This window comes from Salvelinus fontinalis, chromosome 13, assembly GCF_029448725.1.
Source record: "Salvelinus fontinalis isolate EN_2023a chromosome 13, ASM2944872v1, whole genome shotgun sequence".
Lineage (NCBI taxonomy): Eukaryota > Metazoa > Chordata > Actinopteri > Salmoniformes > Salmonidae > Salvelinus > Salvelinus fontinalis.
Genome location: NC_074677.1, coordinates 44,715,252 through 44,733,432, shown reverse-complemented (window position 1 = coordinate 44,733,432; position 18,181 = coordinate 44,715,252). Strand labels below are relative to the sequence as shown.

Sequence of the window (18,181 nt, the reverse complement as noted above, 5' to 3'; positions counted from 1 at the left end):
TTTATTATGGATACCCATTAGCTGCTGCCAAGACTCTTCCTGGGGTCCGGCAAAATGAAGTCAGTTATATAATTTAAAAAACATTACAATACATTCATAACACATTTCACAACACATGAAGTGTGTGCCCTCAAACCACTATTCTACTACCACATATCTACAACACAAAATCCATGTGTACGTGTGTGTATAGTGCCTATGTTATCGTGTGTGTGTATGCATGTGTCTGTGCCTGCTAGTGTTGCTTCACAGTCCTCGCTGTTCCATAAGTTGTATTGTTATCTGTTTTTTAAATCTGATTCTACTGCTTGCATCAGTTACTTGATTTGGAATAGAGTACCATGTAGTCATGGCTCTATGTAGTACTGTGTGCCTCACATAGGTCTGTTCTGGACTTGGGGACTGTGAAGAGACCTCTGGTGGCATGTCTTGTGAGGTATGCATGGGTGTCTGAGCTGTGTGCGAGTAGTTTAAACAGACAGCTCGGTATATTTCAGCATGTCAACACTTCTTCAAAAACAAGTAGTGATGAAGTCAATCTCTCCACTTTGAGCCAGGAGAGATTGACATGTATGTGTCTCAATACACTTCCAAATGTAAACCATTGGGAAGAGGATATGGGAGAGAGATGGCTAGAAAGCGAGAGAAGGTGATCTGGAGGGAAGGTGTGGGGAACAAACAGACTAGCATGACAGGATGAGGTGAAAGCAGAGACGGAGAGGGAAAGAGGAGGAGAGGGAGGAAGGGAGTGGAAGAAGAGACCGGGAGGGAAAGAGGAGGAGAGGGAGGAAGGGAGTGGAAGCAGAGACATGGAGGGAAAGAGGAGGAGAGGGAGGAAGGGAGTGGAAGCAGAGACATGGAGGGAAAGAGGAGGAGAGGGAGGAAGGGAGTGGAAGCAGAGACTGGGAGGGAAAGAGGAGGAGAGGGAGGAAGGGAGTGGAAGCAGAGACAGGGAGGGAAAGAGGAGGAGAGGGAGGAAGGGAGTGGAAGCAGAGACTGGGAGGGAAAGAGGAGGAGAGGGAGGAAGGGAGTGGAAGCAGAGACATGGAGGGAAAGAGGAGGAGAGGGAGGAAGGGAGTGGAAGCAGAGACATGGAGGGAAAGAGGAGGAGAGGGAGGAAGGGAGTGGAAGCAGAGACAGGGAGGGAAAGAGGAGGAGAGGGAGGAAGGGAGTGGAAGCAGAGACAGGGAGGGAAAGAGGAGGAGAGGGAGGAAGGGAGTAGAAGCAGAGACAGGGAGGGAAAGAGGAGGAGAGGGAGGAAGGGAGTGGAAGCAGAGACAGGGAGGGAAAGAGGAGGAGAGGGAGGAAGGGAGTGGAAGCAGAGACAGGGAGGGAAAGAGGAGGAGAGGGAGGAAGGGAGTGGAAGCAGAGACAGGGTGGGAAAGAGGAGGAGAGGGAGTGGAAGCAGAGACAGGGAGGGAAAGAGGAGGAGAGGGAGGAAGGGAGTGGAAGCAGAGACAGGGAGGGAAAGAGGAGGAGAGGGAGGAAGGGAGTAGAAGTGTAGAGGGAAAGAGGAGGAGAGGGAGGAAGGGAGTGGAAGTGTAGAGGGAAAGAGGAGGAGAGGGAGGAAGGGAGTGGAAGCAGAGACAGGGAGGGAAAGAGGAGGAGAGGGAGGAAGGGAGTGGAAGCAGAGACATGGAGGGAAAGAGGAGGAGAGGGAGTGGAAGCAGAGACGGGGAGGGAAAGAGGAGGAGAGGGAGGAAGGGAGTGGAAGCAGAGACGGGGAGGGAAAGAGGAGGAGAGGGAGTGGAAGCAGAGACGGGGAGGGAAAGAGGAGGAGAGGGAGGAAGGGAGTGGAAGCAGAGACAGGGAGGGAAAGAGGAGGAGAGGGAGGAAGGGAGTAGAAGTGTAGAGGGAAAGAGGAGGAGAGGGAGGAAGGGAGTGGAAGCAGAGACAGGGAGGGAAAGAGGAGGAGAGGGAGGAAGGGAGTAGAAGTGTAGAGGGAAAGAGGAGGAGAGGGAGGAAGGGAGTGGAAGTGTAGAGGGAAAGAGGAGGAGAGGGAGGAAGGGAGTGGAAGCAGAGACAGGGAGGGAAAGAGGAGGAGAGGGAGGAAGGGAGTGGAAGCAGAGACGGAGAGGGAAAGAGGAGGAGGAGAGGGAGGAAGGGAGTGGAAGCAGAGACAGGGAGGGAAAGAGGAGGAGAGGGAGTGGAAGCAGAGACGGGGAGGGAAAGAGGAGGAGAGGGAGGAAGGGAGTGGAAGCAGAGACGGGGAGGGAAAGAGGAGGAGAGGGAGTGGAAGCAGAGACGGGGAGGGAAAGAGGAGGAGAGGGAGGAAGGGAGTGGAAGCAGAGACATGGAGGGAAAGAGGAGGAGAGGGAGGAAGGGAGTGGAAGCAGAGACAGGGAGGGAAAGAGGAGGAGAGGGAGGAAGGGAGTGGAAGCAGAGACATGGAGGGAAAGAGGAGGAGAGGGAGGAAGGGAGTGGAAGCAGAGACAGGGAGGGAAAGAGGAGGAGAGGGAGGAAGGGAGTGGAAGCAGAGACAGGGAGGGAAAGAGGAGGAGAGGGAGGAAGGGAGTGGAAGCAGAGACAGGGAGGGAAAGAGGAGGAGAGGGAGTGGAAGCAGAGATGGGGAGGGAAAGAGGAGGAGAGGGAGGAAGGGAGTGGAAGCAGAGACAGGGAGGGAAAGAGGAGGAGAGGGAGGAAGGGAGTAGAAGTGTAGAGGGAAAGAGGAGGAGAGGGAGGAAGGGAGTGGAAGTGTAGAGGGAAAGAGGAGGAGAGGGAGGAAGGGAGTGGAAGCAGAGACAGGGAGGGAAAGAGGAGGAGAGGGAGGAAGGGAGTGGAAGCAGAGACATGGAGGGAAAGAGGAGGAGAGGGAGTGGAAGCAGAGACAGGGAGGGAAAGAGGAGGAGAGGGAGGAAGGGAGTGGAAGCAGAGACGGGGAGGGAAAGAGGAGGAGAGGGAGTGGAAGCAGAGACGGGGAGGGAAAGAGGAGGAGAGGGAGGAAGGGAGTAGAAGTGTAGAGGGAAAGAGGAGGAGAGGGAGGAAGGGAGTGGAAGCAGAGACAGGGAGGGAAAGAGGAGGAGAGGGAGGAAGGGAGTGGAAGCAGAGACGGAGAGGGAAAGAGGAGGAGGAGAGGGAGGAAGGGAGTGGAAGCAGAGACAGGGAGGGAAAGAGGAGGAGAGGGAGTGGAAGCAGAGACGGGGAGGGAAAGAGGAGGAGAGGGAGGAAGGGAGTGGAAGCAGAGACGGGGAGGGAAAGAGGAGGAGAGGGAGTGGAAGCAGAGACGGGGAGGGAAAGAGGAGGAGAGGGAGGAAGGGAGTGGAAGCAGAGACATGGAGGGAAAGAGGAGGAGAGGGAGGAAGGGAGTGGAAGCAGAGACAGGGAGGGAAAGAGGAGGAGAGGGAGGAAGGGAGTGGAAGCAGAGACAGGGAGGGAAAGAGGAGGAGAGGGAGGAAGGGAGTGGAAGCAGAGACATGGAGGGAAAGAGGAGGAGAGGGAGGAAGGGAGTGGAACCAGAGACAGGGAGGGAAAGAGGAGGAGAGGGAGGAAGGGAGTGGAACCAGAGACAGGGAGGGAAAGAGGAGGAGAGGGAGGAAGGGAGTGGAACCAGAGACAGGGAGGGAAAGAGGAGGAGAGGGAGGAAGGGAGTGGAACCAGAGGCGGGGAGGGAGGAAGGGAGTGGGTGGGCGTGAAGATAGAATGAAGGGAAAAAATTGTCAGCTGATACCTCCCAGTTTCCATGGCAACCGGAGGCCTTTCCCACCCACTCTCCTTTTTCTCGCTCTCTCTCACTCTGCCACCCTCGCTCTCTCTTTCTGCCACCCTCGCTCTCTCTCACTCTGCCACCCTCATTCTCTCTCTCTCTCTCTCTCTCTCTCCCTCCCCTTTTCCCAACAACATGTATCCTAACCTCTATGTTATGTACACCGACTGACCTCCTTCCCTCTCTGGGTCCACCTGTGTCCACTCTGTAAGCGTGGTTATGTAGGCTAGGAGAGTTTGGGTAGTGGGTTTAGCCCATCGTCCCGCTAGCCATCTCTCACTGAATACTGAACCACACAACCCAAAAGCAGGAATTGTGTGTTTGTCTTGAAATGACTTCAGTGATGATGAACTCAATAATACCCATCATTCACCTCACATGCACTGGGGCTCAGTGTCTGTGTACAGTCACTACCAAAGCCCTGCCTTTTCTTGTGCGTGTGTGCATGCTGGCGGTTGTGTGTCAGCGTGGGCGAGTGTAGGTATGTGCATGCCTGCCCCCCTGGGCTGGGCGTATGCCTGAGCACTGGCTAGTGCTCTGCTCCAACCTGGATAGGGATGTTGTGTACTGTTCTGTGCTTAGTGCTCTCTGCTCTGTGTGCTGTCGCTGGGTGCACTCTGTGCCTCAGTGCAGGGCTTGGCCGGGGCTCGGCAGGGCAGGGCAGCTCTCTCCTGGCAGTGTGCCATCTTTTAGGCCTGCTGCTCTGCTCTCCACCTCCCAGCTCCACCTCTCCCTCTCAGCTCCCAGGGCCCCACACAGCAGCCATTGTTCCCCTACCCTGCTTTGCTCTGCGCTGTTTGTGCAGCCAGAGAGTACAGCTGAGCTGAGCCAAGGGGAGAACAGGGTCTGGGTGCCAGGTCTGTGTGTGTGTGTAGTGTGTGGCATGTGGAGGGAAATCATGTGCTGATCATCTCTCTCTCTTCTTTCCTTTCCTTATTTTCCCTTCCTTTTTCCGCCCTATTCATCTCACTTCTTTCTCCTTGACTCTGTCAACCCTTCTTCTCAATATCTCTCTACCCTGTTTCTCTCCTCTGTTTCTCTCCAACCCTCCCTCACTCCCATCCCCTCCCTCTCCTTCCTCTCTCTCGCCTCCTCTTCCCTCTCGCTGTCGAGCAGGCTGAAGTGGGTGAGGAGTGTCCCCAGCCGACAGACCTGAAGATCAAGACCGAGAAGACCCAGCCTGAGTCTCCCCCTCCCCTCTGCACAGCCACAGACATGACCATAGACACAACCACAGCGGACACGCGAGATGACTCCTCCCGCCCCCCAGAGGACCAGACGGAACCTGTCGACCTGTCACTTGGCAAGCCACGCCCCTCCCTGCCCATTTCTACACCGTCCAACACAGCCAACCCCGCCCCCAGCTCCGTGGCGCCGCCCACGCTGTCGGCAAACCACATCCCTACGGTAACCATTCTAGACACCATGGTAACCACGCCAGTTATTAAGCCAGTCGGCTCGTTAGCTAGCTCCTCTTTTGGAATGATGGGTAGTAGTGTCTGTTGGCTGAAAAGTGAAATCACTCACACGTATTAGGGCCTGCCAAAAATGTAGAAGTCAGATTCCTATGCCTTATGTAGTAACTGTTAGTTGACAATGTTTTAATTCTGAGCGGCTTTGTCTTTTCAGTTTAACAGTTGTTTTTATGTATCTATTTAACCTTTATTTAACCAGGCAAGTCAGTTAAGAACAAATTCTTATTTACAATGACGGCCTGCCTAATACTCACATGCTCTTTATTTTCTTGTCAGCTTAGCTGTTGACTCAATGTCTGTGTCCAAAATGGCACCCTATTTGCCTTTCTGGCCAAAAGTAGTGCACTTTATCGGGTTTTCCCAAACTTTTTCACTCAGGCCCCCTTTCAGCATTGAAAGGGGGGCCCCCACCCCGCGCGTGCCATGTCTGTTTCTATGGGGACAAGCACTATTCATGACACACTGTTCACACCCCTCTTGTTGGTGGAGAGAACATTTTGCGGGTTTAAAGCTTAATCCCTACAATTCTACACATTATTCTACACAATTATTACCTTTCAATGTGGCATGAACACAACCAGTCATGATATTTGAATCTGATTGTCGTCCAGTCCAAGATAATTCCAACATCCAAAACTGCATGTGTACCCGCGCCATTTGATGAATGGAAATCGACGTCTGTTACAAAACACCACAGTGTGCCTAGTGACATTCAGCGATTGCTATTGATTAGGTCTGCATTAGTAGCCTGAAGTTGGAATACCTAAAATGGGTCTGAAATAGGATTCCTGGTAGACAGTGATGTAGTGTTAAAAAATAAAAAAAATAGGTGGGTAAACTCTGGTTGCCGGTCACGGTGATATAAATAACGCTCCCTATGCTTTCGATGAATTCAACAACAACAATGTGTGTAAACGCCGTTAACTTGCATTCACCGTCCACCGGCTGACTGACAAAAGCAAACAATGATAAATCAACAGATTAATGGAGTACATTGGAATAAAGATTTTTATTATTTTTTAATTAAGGACACGTGGCGGAAATGAGGAAGTACAAAGGAGAATCGATGAGTAAAGGAGCTAAGCTGAGTCCGAAATTCAGGCCTACCGGATGGGCAGCACAGCCACCTAGAAATAAATGGTTTAAACCATGACAGAGGGGTGGGGGGGGATGTTAGATTCATTTGGAAGATTTTATTTTCATATTTACCACTGTAAAACATATTTACCACTACATTTTAAACAAATAGGAGAATGGTTAAATTAGCATTATTTAGAGACCCCACCAAAGTTTGACTTTTGTTGGATATAGGGGAGCTGCGCCCCCCTGGCTCCCCTGTAATTTGCAACATGGAGTGACTCAAACACTACAACAAAAAGTTGTGGGCAAAAATTTTGAGATAAAAAATTGCCAACATGGGCTAGTTGATCTGGACATTTCTGACAAGTTATAAATGGTTCTCTGAGGTATGTAATGACTGACATGACAAGAGGGAAACTGATGATGTACTACCCAGTTTGGGAAACACAGCACTATATAGGGAATCTGGTGCCATTTCAGACAGTACTGCTCCCCTCCCTGTATACCCACCTTAACCCCTGTCCTCCTCCATCCCTCCCTCCTCCAGATGCTCTCTCCCGGGTCCATCCTAGCATCCACCCAGGGGGCAGGCGGTCAGCAGATCCTGCATGTCATCCACACCATCCCGTCGGTCAACATGCCCAGTAAGATGGGCCAGCTGCAGACCATCCCCGTGGTGGTCCAGTCTCTGCCCTTGGTCTACACCACCATGCCCACGGACGGGGTGGCCACCGCTGCCATCACAGTGCCCCTCATCGGGAGCGACGGGCGCTCGGAGGGATCCGGTGAGTCCGAGGGAAAGGGAGGGAAGGATATGTTGCGTTTTGTTGAGATGAAGCTATTCCCTGTATAGTGCAGGATACTCTTATCTAGAGCATAGAAATGATGAGGCTGAAACAATTACAGTATGAACGTGGTAAGTACAACCTTCTAAAATAAGTGTTGAAATGAAAAGGTTCAGTTAGAGAAATTCTAATTGAGTTCTCTCTGGTCACGTCCTCTTCTTCTCTTATACACACTCTCTTCTCTCCGATTTCTCTCACTTGCTCTGAAGTTGATCTATTATATTGACAAAATACCGAGTTGACGAACAATGGGAATGCATGTCGTCAATGATTGAAGGCAGGCGAGATCAGGTGGGACCATTCTAGCCAATGAGAGGGCAGATACACGTGTGAACAATAGGCCCAACTAAGAAATTTTTCTTAAAGTTGCCAAAATGCCACATGCATCCACTTACAGCGCATTCAGAAAGTATTCAGACCCCTTGACTTTTTCCCCATTTTGTTACGTTACAGCCTTATTCTAAAATGGATTCAATATTTTTAAAAAGGTCTCATCAATCTACACACAATACCCCATAATGACAAAGCGAAAACTGTTTTTTTTTTTACATTTTTGCAAATATAAAACAAATAAAAAACAGATACCTTGTTTGCATAAGTATTCAGACCCTTCGCTATGAGACTTGAAATAGAGCTCAGGTGCATCCTGTTTCCATTGATCATCCTTGAGATGTTTCTACAACTTGATTGGAGTCCACCTGTGGTAAATTAAATTGATTGGACATGATTTGGAAAGGCACACACCTGTCTATATAAGGTCCCACAGTTGACAGTGCATGTCAGAGCAAAAACCAAGCCATGAGGTCGAAGGAATTGTCCATAGCGCTCCGAGACAGGATTGTGTCGAGGCACAGATCTGGGGAAGGGTACCAAAACATTTCTGCAGCATTGAGGGTCCCCAGGAACACAGTGGCCTCCACCAAGACTCTTCCTAGAGCTGGTCGCCTGGCCAAACTGAGCAAGATGGGCCTTGGTCAGGGATGTGACCAAGAGTTTCTCTGTGGAGCTGGGAGAACCTTCCAGAAGGACAACCAACACTGAAGCACTCCACCAATCAGGCTTTTATATTAGAGTGGCCAAACGGAAGCCACTCCTCAGTAAAAGGCACATGACAGCCCACTTGGAGTTTGCCAAAAGACACCTAAAGGACTCTCGGACCATGAGAAACAAGATTCTCTGGTCTGATGAAACCAAGATTTTACTCTTTGGCCTGAATGCCAAGCGTCACGTCTGGAGGAAACTTTGCACTATCCCTACAGTAAAGCATGGTGGTGGCAGCATCAAGCTGTGGGGATGTTTTTCAGCGGCAGGGACTGGGAGACTAGTCAGGACCGAGGGAAAGATGAACAGAGCGAAGTACAGAGAGATCCTTGATGGAAACCTGCTACAGAGTGCTCAGGACCTCATACTAGGGCGAAGGTTCACTTTCCTACAGCACAACGACCCTAAGCACAAAACCAAGACAACGCAGGAGTGACTTCGGGACAAGTCTCTGAATGTTCTTGAGTGGCCCAGCCAGAAACCCGATCGAACATCTCTGGAGAGACCTGAAAATAGCTGTGCAGCGACGCTCCCCATCCAACCTGACAGAGCTTGAGAGGATCTACAGAGTGGAATGGGAGAAAGTCCCCAAATACAGGTGTGCCATATACCCAAAGGTGCTTCAACAAAGTACTGAGTAAAGGCTCTGAATACTTATGGAAATGTCACATTTCAGTTTTTTTTTTTTAATACAATTTGCAAAATGTTCTAAACCTAATTTTGCTTTGTCATTATGGGGTACTGTGTATAGATTGATGGGGGGGGGGACAGTTGAATCCATTTTAGAATAAGGCTGTAAAGTAATTTATTTTGGAGAAAGTCAAAGGGTCTGAATACGTTCTGAATGCACTGTATGTCAGTACATTTGTAACAGCCTAAACCTTCCGAAACTTCTATTCGATCAAATAAGCCTCACGTAATTCGACACTCTCTCATAGACCTCCATACAAAAAAATGGCTTATCGCACGCCAGCAGATTTTGGGCCGAGTAAATCCTCTCACTGTAACACACGGTTTCTCTCCCTTGCTCTTTATCTTCGTCACTTTATCTCCTCATCTCGGTCTCTTGACCTCTTGAACAGTATCCTCCTCGCAAGCAATACGTCTCTCGAGTCTCGCCCATGCGCACTCTCTTTAAACCATACTCACTTATCTACACACACACACACACACACACACACACACACACACACACACACACACACACACACACACACACACACACACACACACACACACACACACACAAGCTCTTTCTCTCACTCTATCACAGACACACACACACACACACACACACACACACACACACGCTCTGTCTCTCACTCTATCACACACACACACACACACACACACACACACACACACACACACACACACACACACACACACACACACACACACACACAAGCTCTTTCTCTCACTCTATCACAGACACACACACACTAGTTGTACGTCACTGTCATGGACTTTCTCATTCTCTCGTTCCCTCTTTCAGCTACTGTTTCTCTTTCACCCCCGTCACGCTATCTCACACTGGCACTGCCCCGTATTGTCTTTCTAAGGATCCCTCTTCACACAAAAGTATCCTACTTTTCCCAAACTTTCAGCACACATGTCTTAATACATACAAGAGTGTGCAAAGCTGTCATCAAGGCAAAGGGTGGCTACTTTGTTAAATATTTCATATTTTAGATTCTTCACTTTTGTATGGTTACTACATGATTCCATATGTGTTATTTCATAGTTTTGATGTCGTCACTATTATTTACAATGTAGAGAATAGTACAAATGAAGAAAAACCCTTGAATGAGTCGGTGTCCAAACTTTTGACTGGTACTGTATGTCAGGACATATATACTTCTCACACACTTTGTTTGTATTGCATATTTGAACTCTTTACCTGAATTTCTTACCGCCTCACGAAATGTGTCCCTACCGAAACAAAAGTTGCAATGAAGGGAGAATCATGCCTAGTATATCTATTACACATTCATTTTTGAACATGTATTTTCATACCAAATTAATAAAATAGTAAAAACATGATTTTAAAAAAATTGATTTTCATAACCTTTACATTTCATTTAGAGAAATAAAACCTCTATTGTTCTCTGTGAAATGTTCAATGTTGATTGAATGAATCTGAAACTGAAACTAAAACTTTTTGCGCGGCTGGTCAAGGGGTCGGAACTAATAATTCTACTAATTTGTGCCCTGCAAATTGACAACAACTAAGCCCAAAAATAAATTGTATTTGAAAATGATATCTTGATTACATTGACACACGATCACATATGTCTTTTTGTGGAAATACTTGGAAACAGATTTCCTAAAATAAACACATTTTTTGCTGAATTCCTGGGGATTTGAGTATTTTTTGACCAAACACTAAAATCCCCCCCCAAATTAAAAAAAAACCTTACTAAAAACTTTAGGCTGCCAAAATAAATCACTTGCGGGCCGGTTTAACTGACTTGCCTAGTTAAATAAATGTTGCATTTTGTTGCCGACCCCTGCAGTAAAATATAGAAAAAACCAATGGAGCACACCAAACTCGGTTCTGGCGGCCCCCCTGGTTGCACATTTAGTTTTCATTACTCAGCTGATTCAAATAACCAACTCATCATCAAGCTTTGATTATTTCAATCAGCTGTGTAGTGCTAGGGCAAACACCAAAAATATGTACCCGGGTGGGGCCCCAGGACCGAGTTTGGGAAATCCTGCAGTACAGTAAAGCGCAGTAATAATGGCACAGATACAAAGACGAGACCTCTGCCATCTTTGGCTAAGTCCAAAATAAGACATATAATCTTTCATTTCATTTGGACAGATGTACATCAGTGGAGACTGCTGAGGGTAGAATGCTTTGTAATATTGGCCGGAACGGAGCAATTGGAATGACACCAAACACCTGGAAACCATTTGTTTAATGTATTTGACACCATTCCACTGATTCCGCTCCAGTCAATACCACGAACCCATTCTCCACAATTAAGGTGCCACCAACCTCCTATGATGTACATCCCAGGAAACATATATAGGTAACTCCCTAAATAAAGGAAACATTTTGTTTAAATGGGGGACACAAAGTATATTCAAAGCAGGTGCTTCCACACAGGTGTGGTTTTCTGAGTTAATTAAGCAATTAACATCCATTTATGCTTAGGGTCATGTATAAAAATGCACAGTTGCCCATTATTTTGGTGACGATGGCTATTCTTTGAAAGAGGGGTCTCAAAGAGGCATAGGGGGTTTAAAGTGCGTGTGTGTGTGTGTGTGTGTGTGTCTCGCCAGATCTTATTCCAATTGAACACTTATGAGAGATTTTGGAGGGGTGCCTTAGACAGCGTTTTCCATCACCAAAACACCAAATTATGGAATTTCTTGTGGAAGAATGGTGTCGCATCTAGGGCTGTTGCGGTGACCGTATTACTGCCACATCGGCGGTCATGAGTCATGAAGGCAGTCAAATTCCACGTGACTGTTTAGTCACAGTAATTAGGCTTCTCCAAGCTCTGATGCTGCTGATGGTCATTAGTAGCCTACCAAACTTGCTAACTGCCTGGTACTCAGCACTCTCTTGTCCCTCTAATCACTCTGGCATCAATGCAAATGTTATCGAAAATCTAATCAAACACTTCATGAGAGCCCATGAGCTCATGTTGCGCAACAGTTCTATAGGCTATGCAATTGCGTGAGAAAACAGAGTGATGGCCTCTACTAAAAATAGGAGGATCAGCTTTCTATAGGCTAGGCCTACTATATTTATTTCTCAACTTTCCTAATATTAAGCATCTCCCGGGTGGCGCAGTGGTCTAGGGCACTGCATCGCAGTGCTAGCTGCGCCATCAGAGTCTCTGGGTTCACGCCCAGGCTCTGTTGCAGCCGTAAAAAAAAATTTTTTTTATAAAATGCATGCACTCTACTGTAAGTCGCTCTGGATAAGAGCGTCTGCTAAATGACTAAAATGTAATGTAATGTAAGCACATTGCTTCACTTTACGACAGGAGTATGAAAATGAAAATAAACCACATGAAAAGCATCCTTGATTTGCTATTTAAGTGCATAGATGACATGTATTTTTACCGCTGCCCCTGTTTCAATACAGGTACATGATAATGGTCCATTCTAAATGATAACAAATGTCACACATATATTATTTTGTACATGTAAAGACAAGATTCAATCAAGAACAGTCTGATGGGTGACGATATTAGCCTATCACTTGTGAATTATATATTATCACTTGTGAATGATGCCCAGAATAAGAAACAATGCATTTTTTTTGCAACTTAGTGGCACACCTCATGTAGCCTAGCCCAAAGGCCTATATGTTGTAATAAGGTTTGTATCACAGCTAAAGTGGCCAAATAACTTCTTTAAAATTAAGCACATTAATCTGCTTTACAGAAGGAGTGTAGAGCCAAACTGGCATATATAAGCAGCGTGTGAGTTTCAAGTTTGGGGAAGATAATTTTCACCATAAAAATGCACCTTTATAGTAAAAGCATTACATGCATAATTGCATTTGTGGTCACTTTTGATTAGAGGTCGACTGATTTATGATTTTTCAACACCGATACCGATTATTAGAGAACCACAAAAAGCCTATACTGATTAATTAGCCGTTTTGTATATATATATATTTGTAATAATGACAATTACAACAATGTTGTGTATTTATTTTAAGAAAGGCATTGATGTTTATGCTTAGGTACATTTGTGAAATGATTGTGCTTTTACGCGAATGCGCTTCTGTTAAATCATCACCAGTTTTGATGATCAATTCGATGATAAATTAACAGGCACCGCATTGATTATATGCAACGCAGGACAAGCTAGTTAACCTAGTACTATCATCAACCATGTGTAGTTAACCAGTGATTGTTAACATTGATTGTTTTTTATGAGATAAGTTTAATGCTAGCTAGCAACTTACCATGGCTCCTTGCAGCCACAAGGTCCTTTTGACGCTGCACTCGCGTAACAGGTGGTCAGCCTGCCACGCAGTTTCCTCGTGGATTGCAATGTAATCGGCCATAATCGGCATCCAAAATGGACGATTACGATTGTTATGAAAACTTGAAATCGGCCCTAATTAATTGGCCATGCCGATTTAATCGGTTGACCTCTACTTTTGATAATGGTGTTTTCCGCTAATGGAACATTTGTGCTTCTAGCCTACTACCATGTTCGCAATGCTGCGCTTATAATGTGAAGAAATAGCCTAATAGTTTATAAAAAAATGTAAGCTAAACGTTACGATCTGTTGCGTCCGCCACAGTGCGTAAAAAAGCATTTTTTATTGTTGCTAGTGGTTGTATTAATTTGGGATCTCTCGCATCCCACAACTGTCCCAGACTATGTTTGGAATATTTATTTCTCTCACAGAATAGAATAGGTTGACCTTTGTACTATGGGGTAGTAGATCGTCATGGGCTAGTGCTTTTGCTGTTCGTTCGGCTTTTTTCGAATCATTAGTCTGAATATGCTATTCTGTTCTTCTGAAATAGACTACATTTTCTTGGTATCATGCTCCTTTAGACCTGTTTGAAATAAACAATGGATTTATTGTGAAAGCGTTGGCTATATTACATGGATTTATTAGACTTTTAAAAATTTTGCTGTTCCAAAGGTCTGCATCGGTGGCTTGTGGGATATGTGTGTAAGCCCGGAGATGCTTAATGTGTTTATGTTAATTAACGGTCAATTACCGTAAGACCGACAGTTTATTTGCTTGACAATCGCCGGCTGACGAAGTCTCGTGACCGCTACAGCCCTAGTCTTATCCCTCCAACGGAATGCCAGACACTTGTAAACTCTATGCCAAAGCGCATTCAAGCTGTTCTGGTGGCTCGTGATGGCCAAACGCCCTATTAAGACACTTTATGTTGGTGTGTCCTTTCTTTTGGCAGTTACCTGTATTTTAGTCCCAAAACCGTACTTTACATATTTCTTGATAAATTAGATGTCCGGTAGTGACATTTAAAATTAAAATAAAAAATAAAAAAATCCATGAAGATTTACCAACTTGCTCACCATTTTCGCCAAAATGTTTGACCGATTACTCACCATGAGGCCATGCTGGAGAGGGGTGCAATCCCTTGCCATGTCTGTTTCTATGGGGACAAGCACTGTTCATGACACAAACTGTTCACACCCCGTCTTGTTTGGCGGAGAGATAGTTTTGCAGGTTTTAAAGCACATTTTCTTGCAATTCTATACATTTTGCTATGTCTAACGTGTATTCATGTGAGTATTTCCAAATTGCACCTTGTGCGTTATACTATTACAACTTTCAAGAGTAAATTGAAAGCCGGACTGAGTTCCTTATATGAAATACATGTTTTTTATTTTTATTTGGTGGGGGGGGGGGGCTCTTTGAATGTTATAATAGAAGAACTCAACATGTTCTATTGAAATAATAATGTTGTAAGGTCCAGTTTCCAGATTAAGCCTACTGTAGTCTTGGAATAAGAAGCTCTTTCCTTAGAGAATATCCATTGAACATGCTTTTTAGTCTAGGACTAGGCTTAAACTCTATCCAGAAAACTGTCCCTAGGACTTGTCAACATGAACATTCTGTAAGTAGAAAATGCATGTAGTTGAGTGTATTGATACAGAGTGTACATGAGTAGGTGCAGATTTGACTTAGAGTTGCTACACTACACTTCTAACTATGTTGTTGTGTAACAGGAGTGACACACAGAGCTCTGAGTAGAGAGAGTGGGAGAGAGGGTGGAGCATGGGAGAGAGGGTGGAGCATGGGAGAGAGGGGTGGAGTACGGAGGGAGCGTGGAGTGCGGAGGGAGGTACTTTTAGAAGGGGGAAGAGTTCTAGAAGAGAGGAGATGGGTCGTTTTGCCTTTGAATAAGGTGGGTTTCACTGGTATTAGGGTTAACAGGTGGTGGGTTGTCCCAACATACAAAGGACAGTTATTTACCCCCATCCCAACCCCATCATCACAAACAACCCTCACCCCCACTCATCCTCAGGCAAGATAACCTTTAAACAGTGCCGTCACCACATTCTGACCCACTAAAGGAGAAAGGGAGAGGAGGGGGTGGGGTGAGGGAGGGGGGTTCACAAATACAATCAGCAGCCTCCGCAGCACAGCCAACCATACCGAAGTATAATGAGGAATTCTCTCACACCCAAATAGAAATTCAAATGAGCTCAGCTGGGATGCCTCGACTTACCTTTTGTGTTGCCAAGTACTGTGTGTTAATGTTGGATTTCAGTTGCTAACCCCTGTTGTCTGTCTCTATTTATACCCATCTCTCTTCATCTTCTCCATCTCTCTCCCTCCCCCCTTTCTCCATCTACCCTTCTCTCCCTACAGTGCGTATCAAGCCTGGCTCGGCGTCCCCAGTGGAGTACCAGAGTGACAGTGATGTGGAGAGTGGGACAGAGTCCGGTTCAGCATCTTTCAGTACACCGGGACTGGACACGGGGTGAGTGTCAGATAATGGAAGGTGGTGGTATAGGCCTGGACACAGGGTTGTGGTGTAGGGGTGGTGTAGGACTCGGCTTCCTTCTTTGGACACAGGGTGAGTGTTAAGGCTTCCACATGCTTCCCAGCCAAAAGAGTTCGGAACAGTTTGTGCATATATTATGACAACATTTTGTGACGTTTTGGTTCATTTTGGACTTGGTTGGTTCATTTTGGACTTGGTTGGTTCATTTTGGACTCCCGGCAAAGGTTTTTTCAGCAGTTCGGACAGACCAGGTTTTTTTCTTGGTAGCCGAAGTCTACGGCCCCTTGTCGGCGATTGGTCAACAATATGGATTCTCCAATGAAGTGCCTGTTGTCATGCAACAAGACTTGTCCTCATGCACATTTTTTCACTTGAGAAATACTGCACCAAACATCTTAGTCAGATGCAAAATTGCGCAACTAAGATCTCCTCGGCAAAAATGTATGACAGATTTCTTGAGTTATCATAGATAAATCGGACTACTGGCTACGGCGTCTCAAAATGGACAAACATTTTTTTCAAGCGAAGGTCTTTTAAGGGAACGAGCTCGGCAAGCGCCAGCCGAACTGAAGCAGGCTGACGCCTTCAGAGGATGGAGGCTGGGTGATACATTGCTTTTTCTCATCAGTATACGATAACAATACTTATTTCAGAAGATATCTTGCATGATTTGTGGGTAGTTGTAGTCCTGTTATACAGTGCCTTCAGAAAGTATTCATACCCCTTGACTTATTCCACATTTTGTTGTGTTACAGCCTGAATTCAAAATGGATTATTATTTTTCTCACCCATCTACACGCAATACCCCACAGTGACAAAGCGAAAACATCTTTGTAGAAATGTTTTGAAAATGAAATACAGGGCCTCCCGAGTGGCGCAGCATCACTGTGCTCGAGGCGTCACTACAGACACGGGTTCGATCCCAGGCATGTGCCTTTTTCTCAGGGGTGGCTTCCGTCTGGCCACTTTCCCATAAAACCCAATTTGGTGAAGTGCTATAGAGACTGTTGTCCTGATGGCAGGTTCTCCCATCTCAGCCAAGGAACTCTGTAGTTCTGTCAGAGTGGTCGTTGGGTTCTTGGTCACCACCTCTTGCCCGGTTGTTCAGTTTGGTCGGACGGCCAGCTCTAGGCAGTCTGGGTAGTTACATATTTTTTCCATTTCCCAATGGTGGAAACTTTCAACACTCCCTCGATTTTTTATTTAATTTTACCTTTATTTAACTAGGCAAGTCAATAGACTAGGGGGCGATATTTTCGTTTTTGGCTAAAAACACGTACCCATTTGAAACTGCCTATTTCTCAGCCCCCGAAACTAGAGTATGCATATAATTGTCAGATTAGGATAGAAAACACTCTGACGTTTCCAAAACTGTAAACATTTTGTCTGTGAGTTAAACAGAACTGGTAGTGCAGGCTAAAATCTGAGGAAAATCCAATCAGGAAGTGCCCCTGTTCTTGAAACCTCTCTGTTCCTATGCATCCCTATTGCCCATATAAAGGGATATCAACCAGACTTCTTTTTCTATGGCTTCCCTAAGGTGTCAACAGCCTTTAGACATAGTTTCAGGCTTTTATTTTGAAGAATGAGCGTGAACGACCACATTGCGTAAGTGGATAGGTGGGGGCTCTCAGAGTGACTTGTGCGCAAAAGGGAAAGGCAGCCATTGTTACTCCCGGTCCTAGTGAAAAGCCAACTGTCCCGGTTGATATATTATTGAATAGATATTTGAAAAACACCCTAAGGATGGATTATAAAAAAATGTTTGACATGTTTCTGTGGACATTATGGATATAATTTGGAATTTTTGTCGGCGTTGTCGCGACCGCTCTTTCCGGTGGATTCCTGGGCAAAACGCATCAAACTAACGGAGGTATTTGGATATAAAAAATATCTTTATGGAACAAAAGGAACATTTTTTGTCTAACTGGGAGTCTCGTGAGTGAAAACATCCGAAGATCATCAAAGGTAAACGATTAATTTGATTGCTTTTCTGATTTTCGTGACCAAGTTACCTGATGCTAGGTGTACTTATTGTTTTGTCGAGCGATCGATAACGCTTGTATTGCTTTCGCTGTAAAGCATAATTTCAAAATCTGAGACGACAGATGGATTAACATAAGGCTAAACTGTGTTTTGCAATATTGCACTTGTGATTTCATGAAATTATATTATATACCTGTGGCGCGTTTCTGATGACAATTACCCCGGATCCGGGATGGGTGGTTCAGAAAGGTTAAGAACAAATTCTTATTTTCAATGACGGCCTAGGAACTTCCTTGTTCAGGGGCAGAACGACAGATTTTTACCTTGTCAGCTCGGGGATTCGATCTTGCAACCTTTCGGTTCCTAGTCCAACGCTCTTACCAATCGGCTACCTGCCGCCTCATCACAATTGTATCTCAAGAGATCTATGGACAGTTCCTTGGACATCATGTTATAGTTTCTACTCTGACATGCACTGTCAACTGTGGGACCTTTTTATAGACCGCTGTGTTTCTTTCTAAATCATGTTCTAACAATTGAATTGGCCACAGGACTCCAATCTCAAGGATGATCAAA

The 18,181-nt window shown here is 45.9% G+C and overlaps 1 protein-coding gene across 3 annotated transcripts in view; it reads left to right on the top strand.

The window, feature by feature from the left end:
* klf8 (Kruppel like factor 8) overlaps positions 1–18,181 on the top strand; it is a 108,051-nt gene that overhangs the window by 79,087 nt on the left and 10,783 nt on the right. For 2 of the 3 annotated variants that reach the window (XM_055942996.1, XM_055942998.1), the window contains exons 3-5: positions 4,820–5,131; positions 6,806–7,043; positions 15,484–15,595. In XM_055942996.1, coding sequence (XP_055798971.1) covers positions 4,820–5,131; positions 6,806–7,043; positions 15,484–15,595 — 662 coding nt within the window. The remainder of the gene's footprint in view (positions 1–4,819; positions 5,132–6,805; positions 7,044–15,483; positions 15,596–18,181) is intronic. The other variant, XM_055942997.1, reaches the window with a different exon arrangement.